General features: G+C 54.3%; 1 protein-coding gene across 2 annotated transcripts in view; it reads right to left on the bottom strand.

Annotated features, from left to right (window-relative positions):
• CELF4 (CUGBP Elav-like family member 4) overlaps positions 1–16,928 on the bottom strand; it is a 296,225-nt gene that overhangs the window by 22,786 nt on the left and 256,511 nt on the right. For both annotated transcript variants that reach the window (XM_077135586.1, XM_077135587.1), the window contains exons 4-7: positions 3,964–4,092; positions 3,458–3,537; positions 2,984–3,127; positions 1,661–1,808 (exon numbers count right to left, since the gene is read on the bottom strand). In XM_077135586.1, the coding sequence (XP_076991701.1) occupies positions 1,661–1,808; positions 2,984–3,127; positions 3,458–3,537; positions 3,964–4,092 (501 nt within the window). The remainder of the gene's footprint in view (positions 1–1,660; positions 1,809–2,983; positions 3,128–3,457; positions 3,538–3,963; positions 4,093–16,928) is intronic.

The following is a 16,928-nucleotide window of genomic DNA, read 5'->3' as shown; positions in this document are numbered from 1 at the left end:
CTCACCTCAGATTATCTCCATGCCTGGAGTGGCTTCACCCATCCTAACTGTATCCATTCCTAAGGCAGAGTCAAGTCCAACCTACCCCAAGATGACTTCCCAGACCACTGACTGCTCATCCTTGTACCTACAGCACACAGACTACTCTCAACACCCTTGACTTTGACCATACATGGTCCTTCATCAGCCACAGTCCAGTCAGTGGCTCTCGTTCACCCCAGTGAAGTCTAGACAGGTGGTGTTTGCTAGTAGAAACACCAAGGAGTTTCTAAGTTTCTGGCTCTGCCTCCTTGTCTGGATCACTGAGAGTCTGATCTGCTTCCTTATAAAGGAGTTTTGTTGCTCACGTAGAAGGGAGTCTTAATTCTGTGGTTTCCTTCTGCTGAGTAAGAGAGGTCATTGCAGCATGCAGATTCAGCCCTATCTCATATACAAAGTAGTTGCCCTGGCCGCCTCCAATTGAAGCAACGGTAGTGATCATGACCGTGAGGGTGACATTGGGATCAGATAACAATATCCTGTGCCCTCCATATGCAGATGGCCTGGTGATTGTACTAAGACCTCAGAGATTGAAAACAGCCTTCTTCTGTATATAGGGAGCATGGTCTCTATATGGATGAAGACTTGAGAATGGTCCACTATTGGGTTCATGAGCGTCCCTGAGGTTGGGATCAGAGCTATGGAGAGTTGGTTCCATTTATGAGTGTTTTGCAGCTTTTAGCTGGGAAAGGAATAAAGACCCCCAGTGGCCAGCTCCTGAGTGTTAGGAAGCCAGTAAGTGAGAGAGACAAGGAAGGTTGGTGAATGAACTCTGGGTATTGGGCCAGACCTTGAGACAAGATGAGGTTTTCTCAACTTTGATACCACCAACATTTGGGATTGAATAATTCTTGGTTGTAGGGGGCTGTCCTGTGCATTGTAGGATGTTTAGCAGTATCCCTAGCCTCCACCCACTAGATTACAGTAGTAACAGTCCTCCAGTTTTGACAGCCAAAAATGTCTCTAGACATTGCCATATATCCCCTGGGTGGATAGGGGACAGACGTGTGCCTAGTTGAGAATCATTAGACTGGACAATAGCAAAGATCTAATCAGAAACATGCTTTGAGACCTGGGCTGTTTTCAAACCCCTTGTCCTTTGATAACTCTTATGGTTCTTCTCTCTAGCTTTCTCTATAGCTGTCTGTCTTGGAAAAAAGCCAGTGGGTCTAGGTTGGGCTAAAGGAAAATGAAAAGAAATGACTCCTTCTGTGCTTGGGCCAGGGACTAAACAAGGCCACAGAATGAACAAGGTTCTCCTCCCCTCAGACCTCAAAGGCTGATGTTTCATTTCAATATCTTTCCAGATAACTAGCGTTAATAGAGATAGAGATTATTTCATCCCTAGCATGGCTAAACAGCCTGAGTTAAATTCTTACTACCCGGAAATCATATCGTAGACTGCAGTAGGCCCACAGCCCATCTTTTCTGTGGTCCCTAGGGATCAGAACATTTTTTAGATAAACTGCCAGAGAATGAGGCCAGCTGGGGCCCAGATACCATGTGCTTTTGCTACAGCATAGTCCCATTGGCAGTCAAAATTTGCTTTCCAAAAAGGAAAGGTTCAATCTGGGCCCAGCTTCTCTCCTGCCAGGCCTTGTGTTGGTACCTGCCGACTCACCTGAGGTTGGAGTCATAGGTGCGGCCGCCAGGCCATTCATGTTGAGAGCTGCCATCTGTTGCATCTGGGCAGCGGCAAAGGCAGCCATAGGGTTCAGATAGCCACCCTGTGCGACTGAGGCCATGAGGGCTGCTTGCTGCTGCATCAGCTGGGGCAGAAGGAGTGCAAAAAATATCACGTGCTTCCAGGAGGGCTACCCTCCCCACCAGGGGGACTGGCTTCGGAAAGCAGCCTCCCAGGCCCTGAAGCCCAGGTTCCCTGCCCACACCCCAGGAAGCCAGAGAGGATGCCTCCCCACTCCTGCCCCTTAGTCCTCAATGACTTCTAAAGACCAGCTCCCTGCAGAGATGACTGTATGTATAAGACTGGTGGGGTATTTGGGGCTCTAATGTAGAAGGCAGGGAAGAGGGCTGGCTCCCTCAGCGGATGCTGGTTAGACTTGTGTAAGGCTTGCTGTTTGTGGGGGTGTGACACCCAAAGTGCAAGAGATATGTTGGGTGAGCCTCCACAGAGTTAACTTAGCTTGGATTTCTGTCCAAAATGGTTCTGATTTGGTTCTGTGTTGGATAAAAGCGATAGAAGAATCATGGAATGGAACTCCAGGCATCACCAATGCTCTCACAAAGGTGAATGGGAACTGGGGAAATTGTTGGGACTGGTCCAAGATGGGCACTGCTGAAGAAGGAGGTGAGCTTATATTTTTAGACTCAGAATGCTTGCCCACCTCAGTGCCACTGCGTGGATGTTATGGTTACAGGGTGAGAAGCAGCTCAGGGGAGAGGCCAGCACAGCAGTTGAATATAGAAGGTGATGAGCCAAAAGTCTGAAGTGAGGCTTGGGAGATTACCCCATGATATGGGTGTAGAAGGCCTCTCACAATCACTGCCAGGAGTGACCAGAAGGGACACTCTTCCATGACCAGGGGTGATGATGGAACGGTGGAAACCTAACACCAAGCTCCCTGTCCCAAGCAGCCCTTCCTAGGGTTCAGCATTGCTTTGTCTTTGCCTTTGATTGGCAGGGTGCAGGAGCTGGGGAGGCTCAGGGTAACCCACTTCTAAACTTCCATGCTCTGGCCAGAAATTTCCTCTCTGACTTCTCCCTTTCTTAAGAAGCAGGACAGTCACAACCACCCCACTGGATCAGGCTTCGCTTAATTCTCTCTGTCCTCTATTCCCTGGGCTCACTTCCTGGGGGCAGAAGCAGCTTTTCTGGGCCCCTTACAGGGCTGGTCTCCCTGCTCTCAGAGACTCCGCGGGGTACAGGCTGGAGGATCGTGGTCCCCGCCGGCCCACCCAGCCGTCCTGCCGCGCCCCCACTTACTGCCTGTGCGTAGGCGCCGTAGGCTCCGAACGGGATGGCCATGGGGTTGAACATGCCCATCTGGCCAGCCATCTGCTGCATTCGCCGCATCGTGCGCTCCTTGTCGGTGTCAGCGAACTTGACCACCAGACTGGACGAGGCCCCCTGCGGCCGGGAGGGAGCATGAGGCGCAACATCCCCAGCTGCCTCCGCCCCAAGCTAACGGTGCCTCTGCCGGGGGCCCACCCGTCCCTCTCCGCGGGGCACTACAGGGGGAACGAGTATGGGCGCTTGCCCAGGGATCTGGGGTCTTAACCCCACCGTAGACGTTTTCTATTGGGTGCCCTCGGGCCAGTTACTTCACATTTCTGGGCCTCCGTGTTCTGGTTTGAGAGATGAGGGTAACGGTGTGACTGTGACCGCGCCGCGAGGAGCCCTGCAGGTGCGGGCACGTGGGTCCCGCCCCTGCCCCCGCCCCGGGGAGGCGGCACTCACCGGCATGGTCTGGCTGCCGTGCAGAGCGTTGATGGCGGCTTGCGCCTCGGCGTGGGAGGAGTACTTCACAAAGGCGCACCCTAGGGGGACGGGAGAGGCTGAGCCACGGCCGGAGCGCCCAGAGGAAGGCCGGAAGAGGGAGCGGGGACCGAAAAGCCGAGTACGGGAGCGGCCGAGGAGAAAGGGACCATCGGATGAAAACAGAATGGGAGAGCCACAGAGACTGAGACTGAGACAGTGAAAGACCTGGACGGGTCCGGAGACGTGAAAGCACCCTGAGAGCTCCCTGTCCCTGTCCGGGCTTACGGGGGCACCATCTCCACCCAGGGCGGGGCGCCGCCTTCCCTTCTACCAGGCCCGGCCGCCGCTCCTTTCTAGGCCGCCTGGCTGCGCTCGCCGTCGGGGCTGGTTCCGGGCACCTCTGGCCTCGGCTGTCAGTTCCGCGGGCCGCCCGGAGCTTCGCCCCGCCCCTCCCAGCCGCCACGCCCCCGCCACGCCCCACGCACCCTTGCTGTTGCCATCCGGCCCTCGCAGAATAGTGCACTCCTCGATGTTCCCGAAGGCCTCAAAGAGGCGGCGCACATCATCCTCTGACTGCTGCTTATTGAGCATGCCCACGAAGAGTTTTCTATCTTCTAGAACAAAATTAGGAGATGCTTACCCGGGCCGGGGGGCCGGGCTGCGCGGGGAAGGGCACGGCCGCGGGGGTGGGGCGACGGGAGAGGAAGGGGCCGGGTGGGAGGCGCACAGCTGGAAAGGAAGGGGCGACGAGGAGTGGTGGGGTGTCTAGCTGAAGGGGAGGGGCTACAGAGAGAAGGAGGAGCGGATGGGGGTGTAGCCAGAGCTGAGGGAGGAAGGAATGGGTAGAGCGCGAGCTGGGTAAGAGCCGGAGGCCTCCTCCTGCCCCGACTGACTGCTAGCTGAGAGAGCAGAGCCACTGGTCTGACCCTCGGCTGATGCCCACGAGTCCGCGGGCGTGTATTCACCCGGGCAGTCCCGCTTGCCCTTCTGCCCTTTTCTTAAATACACTAGCATTTCAGCCACCTTCGCCCACAACCCACTAGCCTCCTCGCCTCAGGGCCTTTGCATATGCTGGTCTCTCTGCCTGTAGTGTCCCCCAATACACAAGGCTAACTACTGCTCTACTTCTAGGCCCATCAGCTTAAATATTGCCTCCTCACTAAGGCCCCCTCCACTGCCCCCACCTCAAAGGACAATTATTTACTGCTCTGCCTGTGCAGTTGGTCTCTGTCTAGCCTCCTCCCCTCATGAAGGGAAGGGACCAGGTCTGTCAAAGAAGACCCTTGGTACAGAGTTCTGGAATGAAGAATGAATGTATGCCATGCCCAGGGCACAACTCCTTTCTGTCTCTCCTGTGTTTCCCTCCATCTGATGCCCCCTCCTTGGTCTGGCCCCTCCTTTTCAATCACAGGCACTTTGGGGGAGCCTCTTCCTGAAAGTTCAGTGCCCTCTGCAGTCCCCAAGGCCCTCGTGCCGAACTCTGTGCTGAGGGCTAAGTGGTTGGTTGAACCCACTTCGCTGTGTGCTCAGGGTGGCAGGGGTCACAATGGGCCTTGTGTCAGCTTATAATTTCCTAAATGCCTGCAAAAAGATCTTCCTTCGCACATGCTCTTATTGCAATGTGACTTTCAACTCTTCCCACTGAGAGGAGAGGTCTGTGCTCCTTCTCCTTAAATCTGGGTGGTGTTTGTGAATGCTCTAATTTAAAAAACAGCCAAGGTGAGCCAGGTGACTTTAGAGGCTAAGCCATAAAAGGGATACAGCTTGCACCTCTCGCTTTTGGGGATGCTTGCCCTGGGGAAGCCAGCCACTGTGCTGTGAGGAAGCCTAAACTAGCCCACACAAAGAATGACATGAACGGGACCCCAGCTGACAGCCAGCCAGATGTGTGAGTGAAGGAGTCTTCGGATGACTCCTGCTCCCAGCCTTTGAGTCTTCCAGCAGAGTCCCAGACATCCTGTAAGAGACAAGCCCTCCAGGCACTGTCCTGTCTGAATTCCTGACCCACAGAATTCAGGAGCTTAAAAAATGATGGTTTTACATGACTAAGTTTTGGGGTGAACTGTTATGCAGCCGTAGTAACTGAGCAGGGTCTCAGTGGTGGCAGCATCGACGGGCCCTCCCTCGATGTTTGTTAACTATGAATGACAGGCACAGCCAAGGCTGTAGAAATGCAGACCCAAAAAACTGCACATTGTCATGTGATTGTGGTTTCCTTTGAACACAAGGACACACAAGGACTCCAGGTCCTTCTGTGTTCAGAGTGACTGGCACCTCTTCCCCTGCCAGGAGAGTTTACTTAGAGCTGAAGGCTATCTTGGGTTCTGGAGCAAAGCTGAGGAGGATTTCAGGTCCTGCACTCTCTCACAAGGCAGCCCAGGGTCCTCCCCTTCAGGAAGCTCTGGATGCCAACCGGCTGGCACCCCTGGGCCAATACACCCAGCACTGGGCACGTTCACAATGATGAAGTGCCCCTGGAGCCCATCTCCTTCTGTGCCCTGCAGGGTGTCATTGCCGGTTCCTGTCACCAGCTCTGGGTTGGAACACCACCCTGGCCTTCTGCTGTTGATGTGCTTTGACCAAAACTCTGGGCCACCTGTCTGGGCCTGGAGCGCCTGCCCCAACACCTGCCCCAACCTGGGCTGCTCTACCTGCTTTTTGGGCATATCCCACTAGGGCCTCAGATGCAGCCCACCTGGACCACCATCTCCAAGCTCAAGGGGAGGGAAATAGGGACTGGAAAACCAAGAGGAATATAGTGAGAACTAGGTGTGAAGCTGAAGAAGGGACGTTAAGAAATGGAGTTAGGGGCAGAGAGGGAGAAGGGAAAGGAGGAAGATACAGAGGAAAAGAAATTCAAAACAGAGAGACAAAGGGCAGACAGAAAGGAGGACAGAAAGAGAGGACAGAGACAAGAGAGAGTGGGGGAGCCCTTATGTTTGACTCCTGGGCAGCATTTTACATGAAGTGAAATGGGGGCTTTGAAAGCCTGCGGTAAGTGTTTGGAACTCCATTGGGTTGGGTTCAGGCCCATGCATCTCTCCCTCACAACTCAGCTCCCAGGGCCTGCCAGTTAAGAGGGGCCCTTGGGAATCAAGTTTCCAAATAATGGGACTTCCAGAAAGACAAAAGAGTGAAAACCTGCCCCCTGTTTATGCTTGGCCCTCATACTTAAAACTCCCATTTCCTCTGTTGGAAATAAAAAGTCAGGAAAGAGTAGGCCCACTCCCCTGCCTGTGCCTGATTTAAATGCTGGGGCTGTGACTACATAACTTCTCCTTTCCTGGCATCTGAATATATTCCTTTATTATCATTATGACAGCTTCCTGATTGCATTAAAATTCATCCACATGTGCCTTTCTATCCAGCCACTTCCCTTCTTTTGCTAATTCCTTCTCCCCCTCTTCTGAAATCTCCCTTTACTGCAAAATTCTCAGTTCTAGGCCTGAGCCTCACCTTCCTGGGCCTTTCTAAACATGTAGGCCAACTCTCTTCCCATCCTGATTTACCCAGAAATATTTCACTACCTTGAATCTTCTGGAAAGTTGTAAGAAACCAAAGAAATCTGGCTCTAGACTCACTTCCTCCAGGAAGTATTCTTGGATTGATCCTTTCTGTGCTGGTTTGAAACTGTTATGTACCTCAGCAAAGCTGTGTTCTTTTTTCTAATCCAGCCCTGTGAGTTAGCAGACCTGTTGTGTAGGGTGGAACCTTTTGATCAGGTGGTTTCTATGGAGATGTATTTCCACCCATTCAAGGAGAGTCTTAATTCGTTTACTTGAGTCCTTTAAGAGGGAACCATTTTGGAAAAAAGCTCAGAGCCAACACTGAGACATTTGGAGATGCAGAAAGAAAACACCCCCGGGGAAGCTGTTTGAAATCAGAAGCCAAAGGACCAGCAGACACCAGCCACATGCCTTCCCATCTGACAGAGGTGTTCCAGACACCATCTGCCTTTCTTGAGTCAACGTATCTTTCTCTAGATGCCTTAGTTTGGACATTTTTATGGCCTTAGAGCTATAAACTTGTAACTTAATAAATCTCCTTTATAAAAGCCAACCCATTTCTGGTATATTGCATTCTGGCAGCATTAACAAACTAAAACACCACACAACTCAAATGTTTGTTTTTTCCAGGATCATCAAATGTGTTCGGTTTCCATTCTTTACTTCCAGTTGGGTCTTTATGGCGTGAGTGATTCTCTCAGGTGGGAGAGAGGACCTCCTCCTCCTGCTAGGCCTCCAGCTCAGTCCTCAGCTTCCCTGCCGCCCAGCTGTGTAACTAGTCCACATCTCAGTTTTTAGGTCTGTAAAATGAGGCCCTCCTCATGTAGTGGTTGCTAAGATTCCAAAAGGGACAGTGCCTGGCAAGCAGTAATAACAGTGGCAATGTTATCATTACTTGAGTTTCTCTACCCGGGAGGAAGAGGAAATGGAGTGCCACTCCTCTGGTGTGAGGGCATAGAGGTCACAGAGGGGGAGAGGCCAGACGACCTACATCTTCGTGGTGGTGGAGGGGCACTTGAAATAACAGTTGATTGGACTCTGCAGCTGCAGCTGACAAGCTGAGCTGGACCTTCTCACCTTATTTCCCCACCGCCCATTTCCTCCACTCTCTGGCTACTTTCCTGTGTCAGATGATCAATGGAGCCGCTTGGCTGGTTTCTTATATCTGATGACAGACTCTAGCTAGAGTCTAAGAGCATGACTCCATTTCCCAGGCCAGCCTTCCTCCTACAACATGTACCCTTAACTCCAGGTGTAGGCTGAGCAGCCCTACACCACAGCCCACCTGCCCAAGCCAGGGATTCCTGGGTGATGGCAAGGCTACAGTGAGTTCATTCTCCCTCAGTGAGACCTTGTCCATCAGCCCATTGCCTTCTAAAGGCAGAGGGAATAGGTGCTGCTGGGACTGGGCCATGTGGTCCACCCCAAGGGAGGCCAGGTGAGAAGAGGCTCCTAAAGGGAAGATCACTGAGACCCCATGGGGGCCCAGAGGTGTGGTGAGATGCATGGAAACTGGCATCTTGTAGCCCAGCCTGTTCCCTTCAGCAGAGTCCTACTCAGGGCAGGGGACTGCCTTATGCTTACAGGATCCAGCCCAGGGCCCAGCCCAGGAAAGATTTGGTTGTCAGGTAGCACAGGCTCTTCCAGAGACCTGCTGGGTGATGACACACAAGTACCCACAATGTCCTTGGCTCTCAGGTCTTCATACCGGCTCCTCCTGGTCAAGGGGCAGAGCCAGGAGAACATGCTCACATAGTCATTCAACTGCTCTGAGCGCCCTCTCTGTGCCAGATGCTGTTCCAGCACTGCTTTGACAGCAGGAAACATGACACATCAGTCTGCTCCCTGGAGCTGATGTGCAGATAAAGAGACAGGCCATCCACAATAAAGAAATCCCCAAGCGAGAAAAAGGTCAGTGGTGCTGTCACATGGTGGTCCCAGACCTGGTGTTGCCCTCCCCGGGGTGACCAAGGCCACAGAAGGGCAGAGTTGGACATGCCAGCAGGGCTGGGTGACAGAGGTGATTTAGTCCCACCACTGCATGACCTGGAGAGGACAGCTCTGCTTTCTGTGCCCAAATGTCCCACCAGCTGGGGGTGAGGGAAGCTGAGAAAAGAGAAGATAGGAAAACTACCCAGTTCTGTGTCAGGCGATGGTGTTTACTGCCACCGTAGGAGGGGCTAGGTCAGAGCACCTGTTATCCTCCCTGGATCTACTTTCTGACAGTCCTTCAGCATTTATTGAGTATTTACTGTGTACCTGAGACTTAACTGAACTAAGATGAGCCCGGGGGCCCTTCTGGGTTTCCTTTATCAATGGGTTGTGTGTGGGAGGGGGGAGGGGGGGCAAGGGACATGCATTCCCTACAGATCCCAGGAGTCCTTTGGTCCTTGGGCTCCAGGTCTTTGCCATGATGCTCCTGGTTAGAGAGGACAGACAGGCCTGGTCTTCACACCAGTAGCTGCAGGTTGGAGGGGATCAGGTGTCGGGAGTGGGAAGAGGCTACACCCTGAAGGCTTCCAGGAGGAGGTGGGTTGGAGACAGTTGCAGGGGGCTCAGGCCCAAATGGAATCTGAGCAAAGGCTGAGAGGAGAGAGGGGCCCCTTTGGCTGCCTTTTTCACCTGCCCGAAGCAGTCTCCACCTGGCACTGGGCTTGCAGGAAGGGAGCACTGGTGAAAATCGATTTTGCTTTTCCTGCTGCCCCTATTTGCTCCCCATTTCCCCAACACCCACCGTCCATTCTCTGGCTTCGGGAATCTATTTTATTTTCCCTGAATCCTAATCTAACTCTGAGCTTCGCCTTCCTAGCCTATAGAAAGCATGGTGCGGCCTTTCCTGGGAAGCCATAGGTGCTTATGAAAAGGCTGTGCACTCTTGCCACCAGAACCAGAAGCTCATGCTTCCTTGGATCCCTCCTCTGAGGGACACAAACACCCCTGAGCTCATTCACTCCGGGCGGCAAGGCAGACCGGGGCTCAGGCTGGAGGGAGAGCTCAGAAAGCAGAGGAGCAATGTACCTGGTGGAACCTCAGTTATAGGATTCCCCAAGGGGAATCTTTCAGAATTGTGCCTTGGGGACCCCATCGAATCATGGAGGGAGAATGGGCTCCTGGGGGATGGGACGGTTGGGGTGCACCAGCACCCCTTAGCTTATCAAATGTCAGTGCCTTGGCCCTAACGCTCAAATTCCAGTTTAATTTTCAAAAATTTGATTTGCTTATAACCATCAGCATTAAACAGTACTTCCTGCTTAAGGATAGACGGCTGCTGGGGCACTGGGGATCAGTGTTCAGATGGTTAATGCCTTTTATTGCAGCAGTAGACTTCAACTATTCTCTTCCCTCCAGCTGCTAAGGGAGGGTTTGGGAGGGGGTGTGGAGCTGGGGAGAACACTGGGGCCAGGGGCTAGGGTGGGAAATAAATGGCTTCGAAGTCTCTGACTGGTGAGTAGAGGGGCTGTTGGGAGACCTGTGGGCCTGGCTGGGTGGGGGTGCGGGGCCAGGCTAGCAGGGGACACACCCCACCCCTCATCTGCCCACTCTGAAGAGGGGCAGACAGTCAGAGCCAGGGCCCCTGGGGACTGTCCCATGCAAGGCCCTCAGGGATCTCTTAGACTGGTCAGGGACTCTCTAAGGCACCTCCTGGATCCCAGCACCCTCTGCCCTCCTGATCTCAGTGCCCAAGAGTCCACAGGCAGTGAGTCTGAGGGTGGAGGAACTGTTCCTGCTCCCTAACATTATGTGTAGATAAGGGCAACCTTCAGTGGTAAGGAGCTGGGGAGCACATCCCCAGAGAGGAGGGGCTGGGGGCATCCATCAAATAGTACCTGAGGCTGTTGGCAAATCTTGGTTCTACCACTCACTCATGTGCAGCCTTGGGCAGCTTACATACCTTTTCTGGGCCTCAATTTCCTCATCTGTGAAAGGGTGACAATAATAGCACCCACCTCATGAGGCCACTGTGTGGATTAAATGAGTTAAGGTATGTGCAGGCGTTAGTGCAGGGTCTGGCTTAGAGTAAATGCCCACTAAATGCCGGCCTTTGGGCTCTGGCTATCATAACCATTTCTATGGACATGAACTGGCGGTGTGAGGAATTGAACAACCATGCCAGGCCCGGGCAGCCTGAGAAAGCAGGTCTCGTTTCACACCTCCCTGATGAAGGCAGGTGTTTCAGGGACCACAAGATGCTCCCCAGTCTCCTCTACAAGGGCCTCCCGGATTGAGCCAAGCATGAGACTGTCCCCCACCTCCCCTAAGCTACACCGAACACCCCTGTGTGCCACTTGCATGAATTCTTCCAACCCAGACCAGTCAAGCACCAGTTCCTGACTGAAGGGACAAGTAGGGATCAAACTGACTTGTCTGAATCTAAAGCTGTGCAATTTTCGAGATTGTCTGACTACCTCCACCTCCAAATCCAGAGGCCACCTCTGCCTCTTTGCATGCTCTGCTAGAATTACCTCACTCCTCCAAGGGGCCACAGGCAGTCTCAAATCTGCCTGCCAAGTAGGGGATACTAGGAAGGACAGGGAAGTCTGCACCCCTTCTCCATCACTGCCTGAGAACCCAACAGTTGCCCACTTTCTGGGTTAAGTGAGGACCAGTAGTCCCCAGCATTGTGTGCACACCAGAGTGATGGGATGGGGTTTGGATTCCTTTGCAGTCACCTCTCAGCTGCAAGACTGGGCTGGCCAGTCCCTCTGCCTGGGATGTGGGGTCACAGGCCAGGCCTCAGGAGGGTTCTCAATGTGGCACCATCCAGCACAGGAGTCACTGCCCCTTGCTCCCCCACCCCCCACTGTCTCAGAACCGGGGAGACACAGCTGGGCCAGAGCTGCCTTCCCAAGAATAAAAGCTTTCTTGCCTGGAAGAAGGCTGAAGGAAACATCAAGCCAGATCAAACACTTTTTGGGGCGCGTGTGTGTGTGTTGAGGGGTGCACAATGGGACCCTGCTCTACCATGGATGCAAATGAAGATGGCACTTCTCTGGCCCCCAGGAAGGCAGCGCTATGCTCAGGCCTTGATCTGCCTGGTGCTGTTTGATGTTGGAGGTAGGAGGAGGCAGGAGGACCTCATCCAGGGGGCTCTACCTTCCAAACAAATGGTCAGAGTTAGGCAAGCCTCCTCCTTTCCCCTTACTGTCTCCAGGCTTCCACCCTGGCCCCCGTGTTCTGCTCTCTGCACAGCTGCCAGAGGACTCAGCTAAAATCTACATCAGACCTGTCCCTCCCCTGCTCAAAACCTGCAGTGGCTTGTATCTTGCTCCTAGAGCAAGCTCCTAGAGAACCCAAGCCTTCTAATGACCAATAAGGGCTACACAAGTTCCCTACTCCTTACTGTCCTTCTGACCCCATCTCCCCCTGCCCTCCCAGGACATACCATCTCTCTGCTCTAGTGTATGGCCTCCAGGCAGGTCTGGCAACATCACCTGCATGCCCTGTCCCAGGACATTGGCACCTGCTGTTCCTCCCCTGGGCCACTTTCCCTGCTTCTGCAGGGCCCACACCCTCACCTCCTGCAAACCTTGCACCAAATGCCACCCTCTCAGTGGGGCTTCCTGACCATGCTAATCAGAACTGCAACCCTCGCATGCCCTGGCCCTTTCCTTATAGTTTTTGCATAATATGTACTGCCTTATTTTACACAATTATTTCTGCATCTCTGCCTCCCTCCCATAGAGGCAGGGATGTGTGTCTACTTCATTACATGCTAAATGCCCAGTGCCTAAAAGTACCTGGCATGCAGTAGATGCTTAGTAAATGTCTGTGCATAAAGGAGTTTGCCTGCTCAATGGGGTACTGGGGGTGAAGACACTGTGGCCGGGGCACAGAGACTCCAGCTGGGATGAGACATCTATCCCAGAAATCCTCAGAAAGTAGAAAATGAGTGTCCCTGGAGATGAGCGGGTACCAGCCACAGTGCGGTGACAATCTCTTGGGCATGTGGGGTGGAGAGGGGCCTAAGAGGCTTGAGCTGGCCTTAAAGCACTTATGGGCAGGGTGTGCAAGGTGGACAAGGCAGAGGGCAGGCGTCACGGGTCAGGGGGAGGGATGAGAGGGCGCGTGGCAGGAGGGGGGCAGTAGCAGGTTCACACGCACATGTAAGCTCACACACACGTGCACACACACCTCTTCTCTTTCTTCCCTCCAATCCTCAACCCACCATCATCTAAATGCCTCCCTCAAGGTCTAACGCCTGCACCCTCACCTCTGACCCCTGGAAGTGCGCTCTGAGACTCAGACCCTGGGCCCACCGTCGCCACCAGCCATGTCTTTTCTCAGGTCCACCTAGACTCCCGGCCCACCCAGCTTCAGTCACAAGAGACTCTTCATGGCAAGAAGCCAGCCAACGTGGCTTTCCCATCAGCGCTCACTGAGCCAGCCCTGCTCAGTTCACCCGACACCACCTCCTCCCAGGGCTGTGAGGTGCTCCTGCCAAGGCTAGGGCTCAGACTCACCTCCAGGAGGTGGTCAGAATAACACCAGTGATGAAAATAGTGTGGCTGTCATGTATGGAGAGGCTGCTGTGATCCAGGCTACTGCGAGGTAAGCACTTCACAGGCACAGTGGGTCTCACTGCTCCCGCCGGGCAGGTGAAGCCGCTGAGGCACAGAGTGGCTTTCCCGGGATCACATGCTTAGGCACAGGGGAAGCCAGGACGCACACCAGAGGTGTGCACCGAGCTGAGCTCTGGGGTCACTTCTTTCCTGGTGGGACACAGTGCTCTGAGTTCTCACTCGCCCTCTTCTCTCTGTGCCCCTCCATGTCTGCACAGACAATTGGCAAAACGCCTAAAAACCTCATTGCTTTGCAAGAGTCCCAGTTCAGGGCCTGGAAGGGTGAACAGGTGGGGTTCGGCTCTGAAAGCATAGCTCCCGTCAGTTCCTGCTACCCCGAGCACCCCCAGCTCTGCCTCGCAGCCCCTCACCAGGTTTGCTCACCCCTCTGTTCAAAGTCCTGCTGTCCTGAAGTGTCCTACGTGCCCAAGGAATTGAAACTTTTTCCTGCCTGGGAAATAGGCTGAAAGGGTTCTCTCTCCTCCCCACGCAGGAACTCTGGCCTCCCAGCACAACCACCTCTAACTGCAGCTTCTTCCCCCCACTCCAAAGGCCGTTTCCTGGCACCTGGTCCGTGTTCGGGGCAAAGGTGTGGCTGCCGAGATGGGGTCCCCCGTGACCTCGGTGAGGAAGAGGGGTGCTCACTGCATGTTTGGGGAGACAGACTGGCATTTGAGGGCTTCACCTCCCGCTCCGGGCCCCCGGATGGCTGCTCCACCCTGAGCGGGCCAGTGGCTGGCCCCGACTCCCGGGAGTTCAGTCCAGGTGAGGGGTCTGGAGGCCACACTGGCTGCCCCGGGCGCTGCCTCGTCCTCTGCATCAGACCTCCCAGCGGGAGCCTGGGGTGCCTTGGGGCTCTGCGTAGAAGTCACCTTTCACCGGGGCGGCTGCGCGCAGCGTCTCTCCAGGTAACAGATTATACCTTTGATCTGGTGCATTATCCTCGCCAGGCACGCAGCCTCGGCAGACCCCCTGGAGGGCTGCAGGGACTTCGCTGCCGCCGAACCCTGTTGTCTGATGGGATTTCCACAGGCATCTGGCACACTCTCCAGCATTTCACCCATCACAGGATAATTTATAGCATAATGGGGTCTTTTTTTCCCCTTATTTCATGCAGGAGCATAAATTATGGCCAGTTTGTCCTCAGCTCTCAAGGAGAAGACAAAGCAGGGCTTTGTTCCCGCGAGGGGAGGAGGTTTCTGCAGGGACAGGGAGGGGCAGCGTGGTCCACAGGTGACGGGGCGAGAGGAGGTGAGACCAGGGGAGGCTGTCACAGGCATCTCATCGACAGGGCACAGAATCTACTTCGCGGAGGCCACTTTTGGCCAGAGCAGGGGCTGGTTAGCTGAATGGCGACTGTCCCACAGTGACGTGGCTGCAGGACTCAGTTCAGCAAGGGTAAACCCTGCCTGTGGGTGACCACGGCCACAGACCAGCCTCTAAGGCCCGCCGCAGGCCATTCTTCCAGCTGTGGTCTGACATCCCATGACCTCACAAGAGAGTGTGGGTGGCCATGCGCTCCCCAGCCCCAGGCTGCCACCAGACACACAATGCAGAATGCAATACCTGGGGACTTGGGCAAAACTTTCGTCCCTCTGCTCCCTAGTCTGTCTTTATAGTAAAGGTGGAGCTCTGCTTCCCATGGGGTGACGCAGGAGAGATGGCACCCCAAGCTGTCAACAGCCCATTGCCTGTCTTCCTTGGAACCTGAAAGGGTCTCGGAGTCCACATCACTTGCCTAATACAGGAGTCGTCAGGTTTCAGCCCAGCAGTACATCCTGGGCACTGTGACGAGGACCTCTGGAGACCCTGTGTGGAAATGGGGTCTTCAGGGTATCCCGGCCCAGCTTCCAACAGTATGTCCATTGGCCCCCAAGCAAGACCCTCAAGGCTGCCCGGCCTGCTGCCGTGGGAGAGAGCTCTGCTCTATGAACCTCCCAGGATCTGCTGAGAGCCCAGGTTGTGCCCCGAGTGCACCCACGCTGCTCCCACTTCCTCAGGACAGCCCCGTGGGGATGAGCAGAAGTTCTGAAAGTTCTCAACTCTAGCTGTGTATGGAAATCCCCTGGGGACTTTCAAAAATACAAATGTCCGAGTTCAGCCCTAGCGCCTGAGATATGAGTTGGATCAATTGGTCTGGAGTATGGTTATGTTTTTGCTTTGAAAGCTACGCTGGTGATACTGACGCATAGCCAAGGCGTAAGGGGCAACAACGGGTCTTCCAGGCTGCTCCTGGCCAGCTCTCTGCAGCCACATCTCTGCCCTCCACTGGTCTGCAGGGATGCAACCCCTTAGAGTGCAGGAGGCTGGGAGAGACCAAGGGCCCCACCTTCCCTGCTTCACCACCAAACCTGGGTACCCTCTCCCATCACTCACTGGAGTCATCCTGCAATGACATCCTGAATATGAGATGTGGGCAGGGGAGGTGGCAGGGAATTATCAGGTCAGCACAGGCTTAGCCCTGTAATGGCTTTTGCAAGTCCTTTTCCCCCATCTCTTACCTCCGTGCCCCTCCCCCCACCCCCTCCGGCCGGTCCACCTTACTCCCAGAGGGGAGCCCCTGCTCCTCCTACATCAGCCTTCCAGTCTCCTTCCTGTCCCACTTTGTTCCAGTCACCCTAGCCCGCCTAGAGTCACTGCTGTCCCCCATCCCACTCCCTTGAACCCACCCCCTTAAGTACACACTGCATTCCCTCCTGACTGATAATGGACTGCAGATAGACACAGAGACGGATGGGTGGACGGCATGATTAATAGATGCTAGATACTCAGATTAAATGTTGGATGATAGATAGATACAAAGATGAGGGAAAAATGATTGCAGCAAGAAGGTAGATTTATGACTGGTGGTACATAAATAGCGGCAGGTGAAAGTGGAGGGACAGCTAGCCAAGGTGGTTCTGAGGATTTCAGACAGTGGGGCCTAAAGGCAAAAGGTCAAAAAACCAGTCACGGCCATCTACAGGGCTCAAACACCGGCCCTCAGAAGAACAAGAAACCTGGCTTAAGACCCATCTTGAATCAAGTTCTCTTTCAACCTCACATTTCTGATGGGTTTGTGGTTACTGTAGTTGCTGGTTTTTTGTGGACACCTGAAGCTTCTCTCCGATGCTTCCCTGAGCTTACAGGCAACCAGGCCACCCTGACCCCCACTGTCTCTAAGGAGCACCTCCCTCCCAGAGGGCAGGCCCCTCCACGGCCACAGCCACGGCCGCACACTCTCAGGCTGTAGACGCGGCTCCCGGAAGGTGGCGGGTCTGGCCGGGCCTCTGCAATGAGATGGTAAGTGCCAGTCCTGATGATGCAAACAGAGGTTCTTCTACCACTCCCTTGGGCGGGGACCATGCCCCCAGAGAGGACATGATTACTGGCTCATCCTGAGCA

This window comes from Tamandua tetradactyla, chromosome 18, assembly GCF_023851605.1.
Source record: "Tamandua tetradactyla isolate mTamTet1 chromosome 18, mTamTet1.pri, whole genome shotgun sequence".
Lineage (NCBI taxonomy): Eukaryota > Metazoa > Chordata > Mammalia > Pilosa > Myrmecophagidae > Tamandua > Tamandua tetradactyla.
The sequence above is the reverse complement of the archived record's forward strand: the minus strand, read 5'-3'. Positions and strand labels throughout refer to the sequence as shown.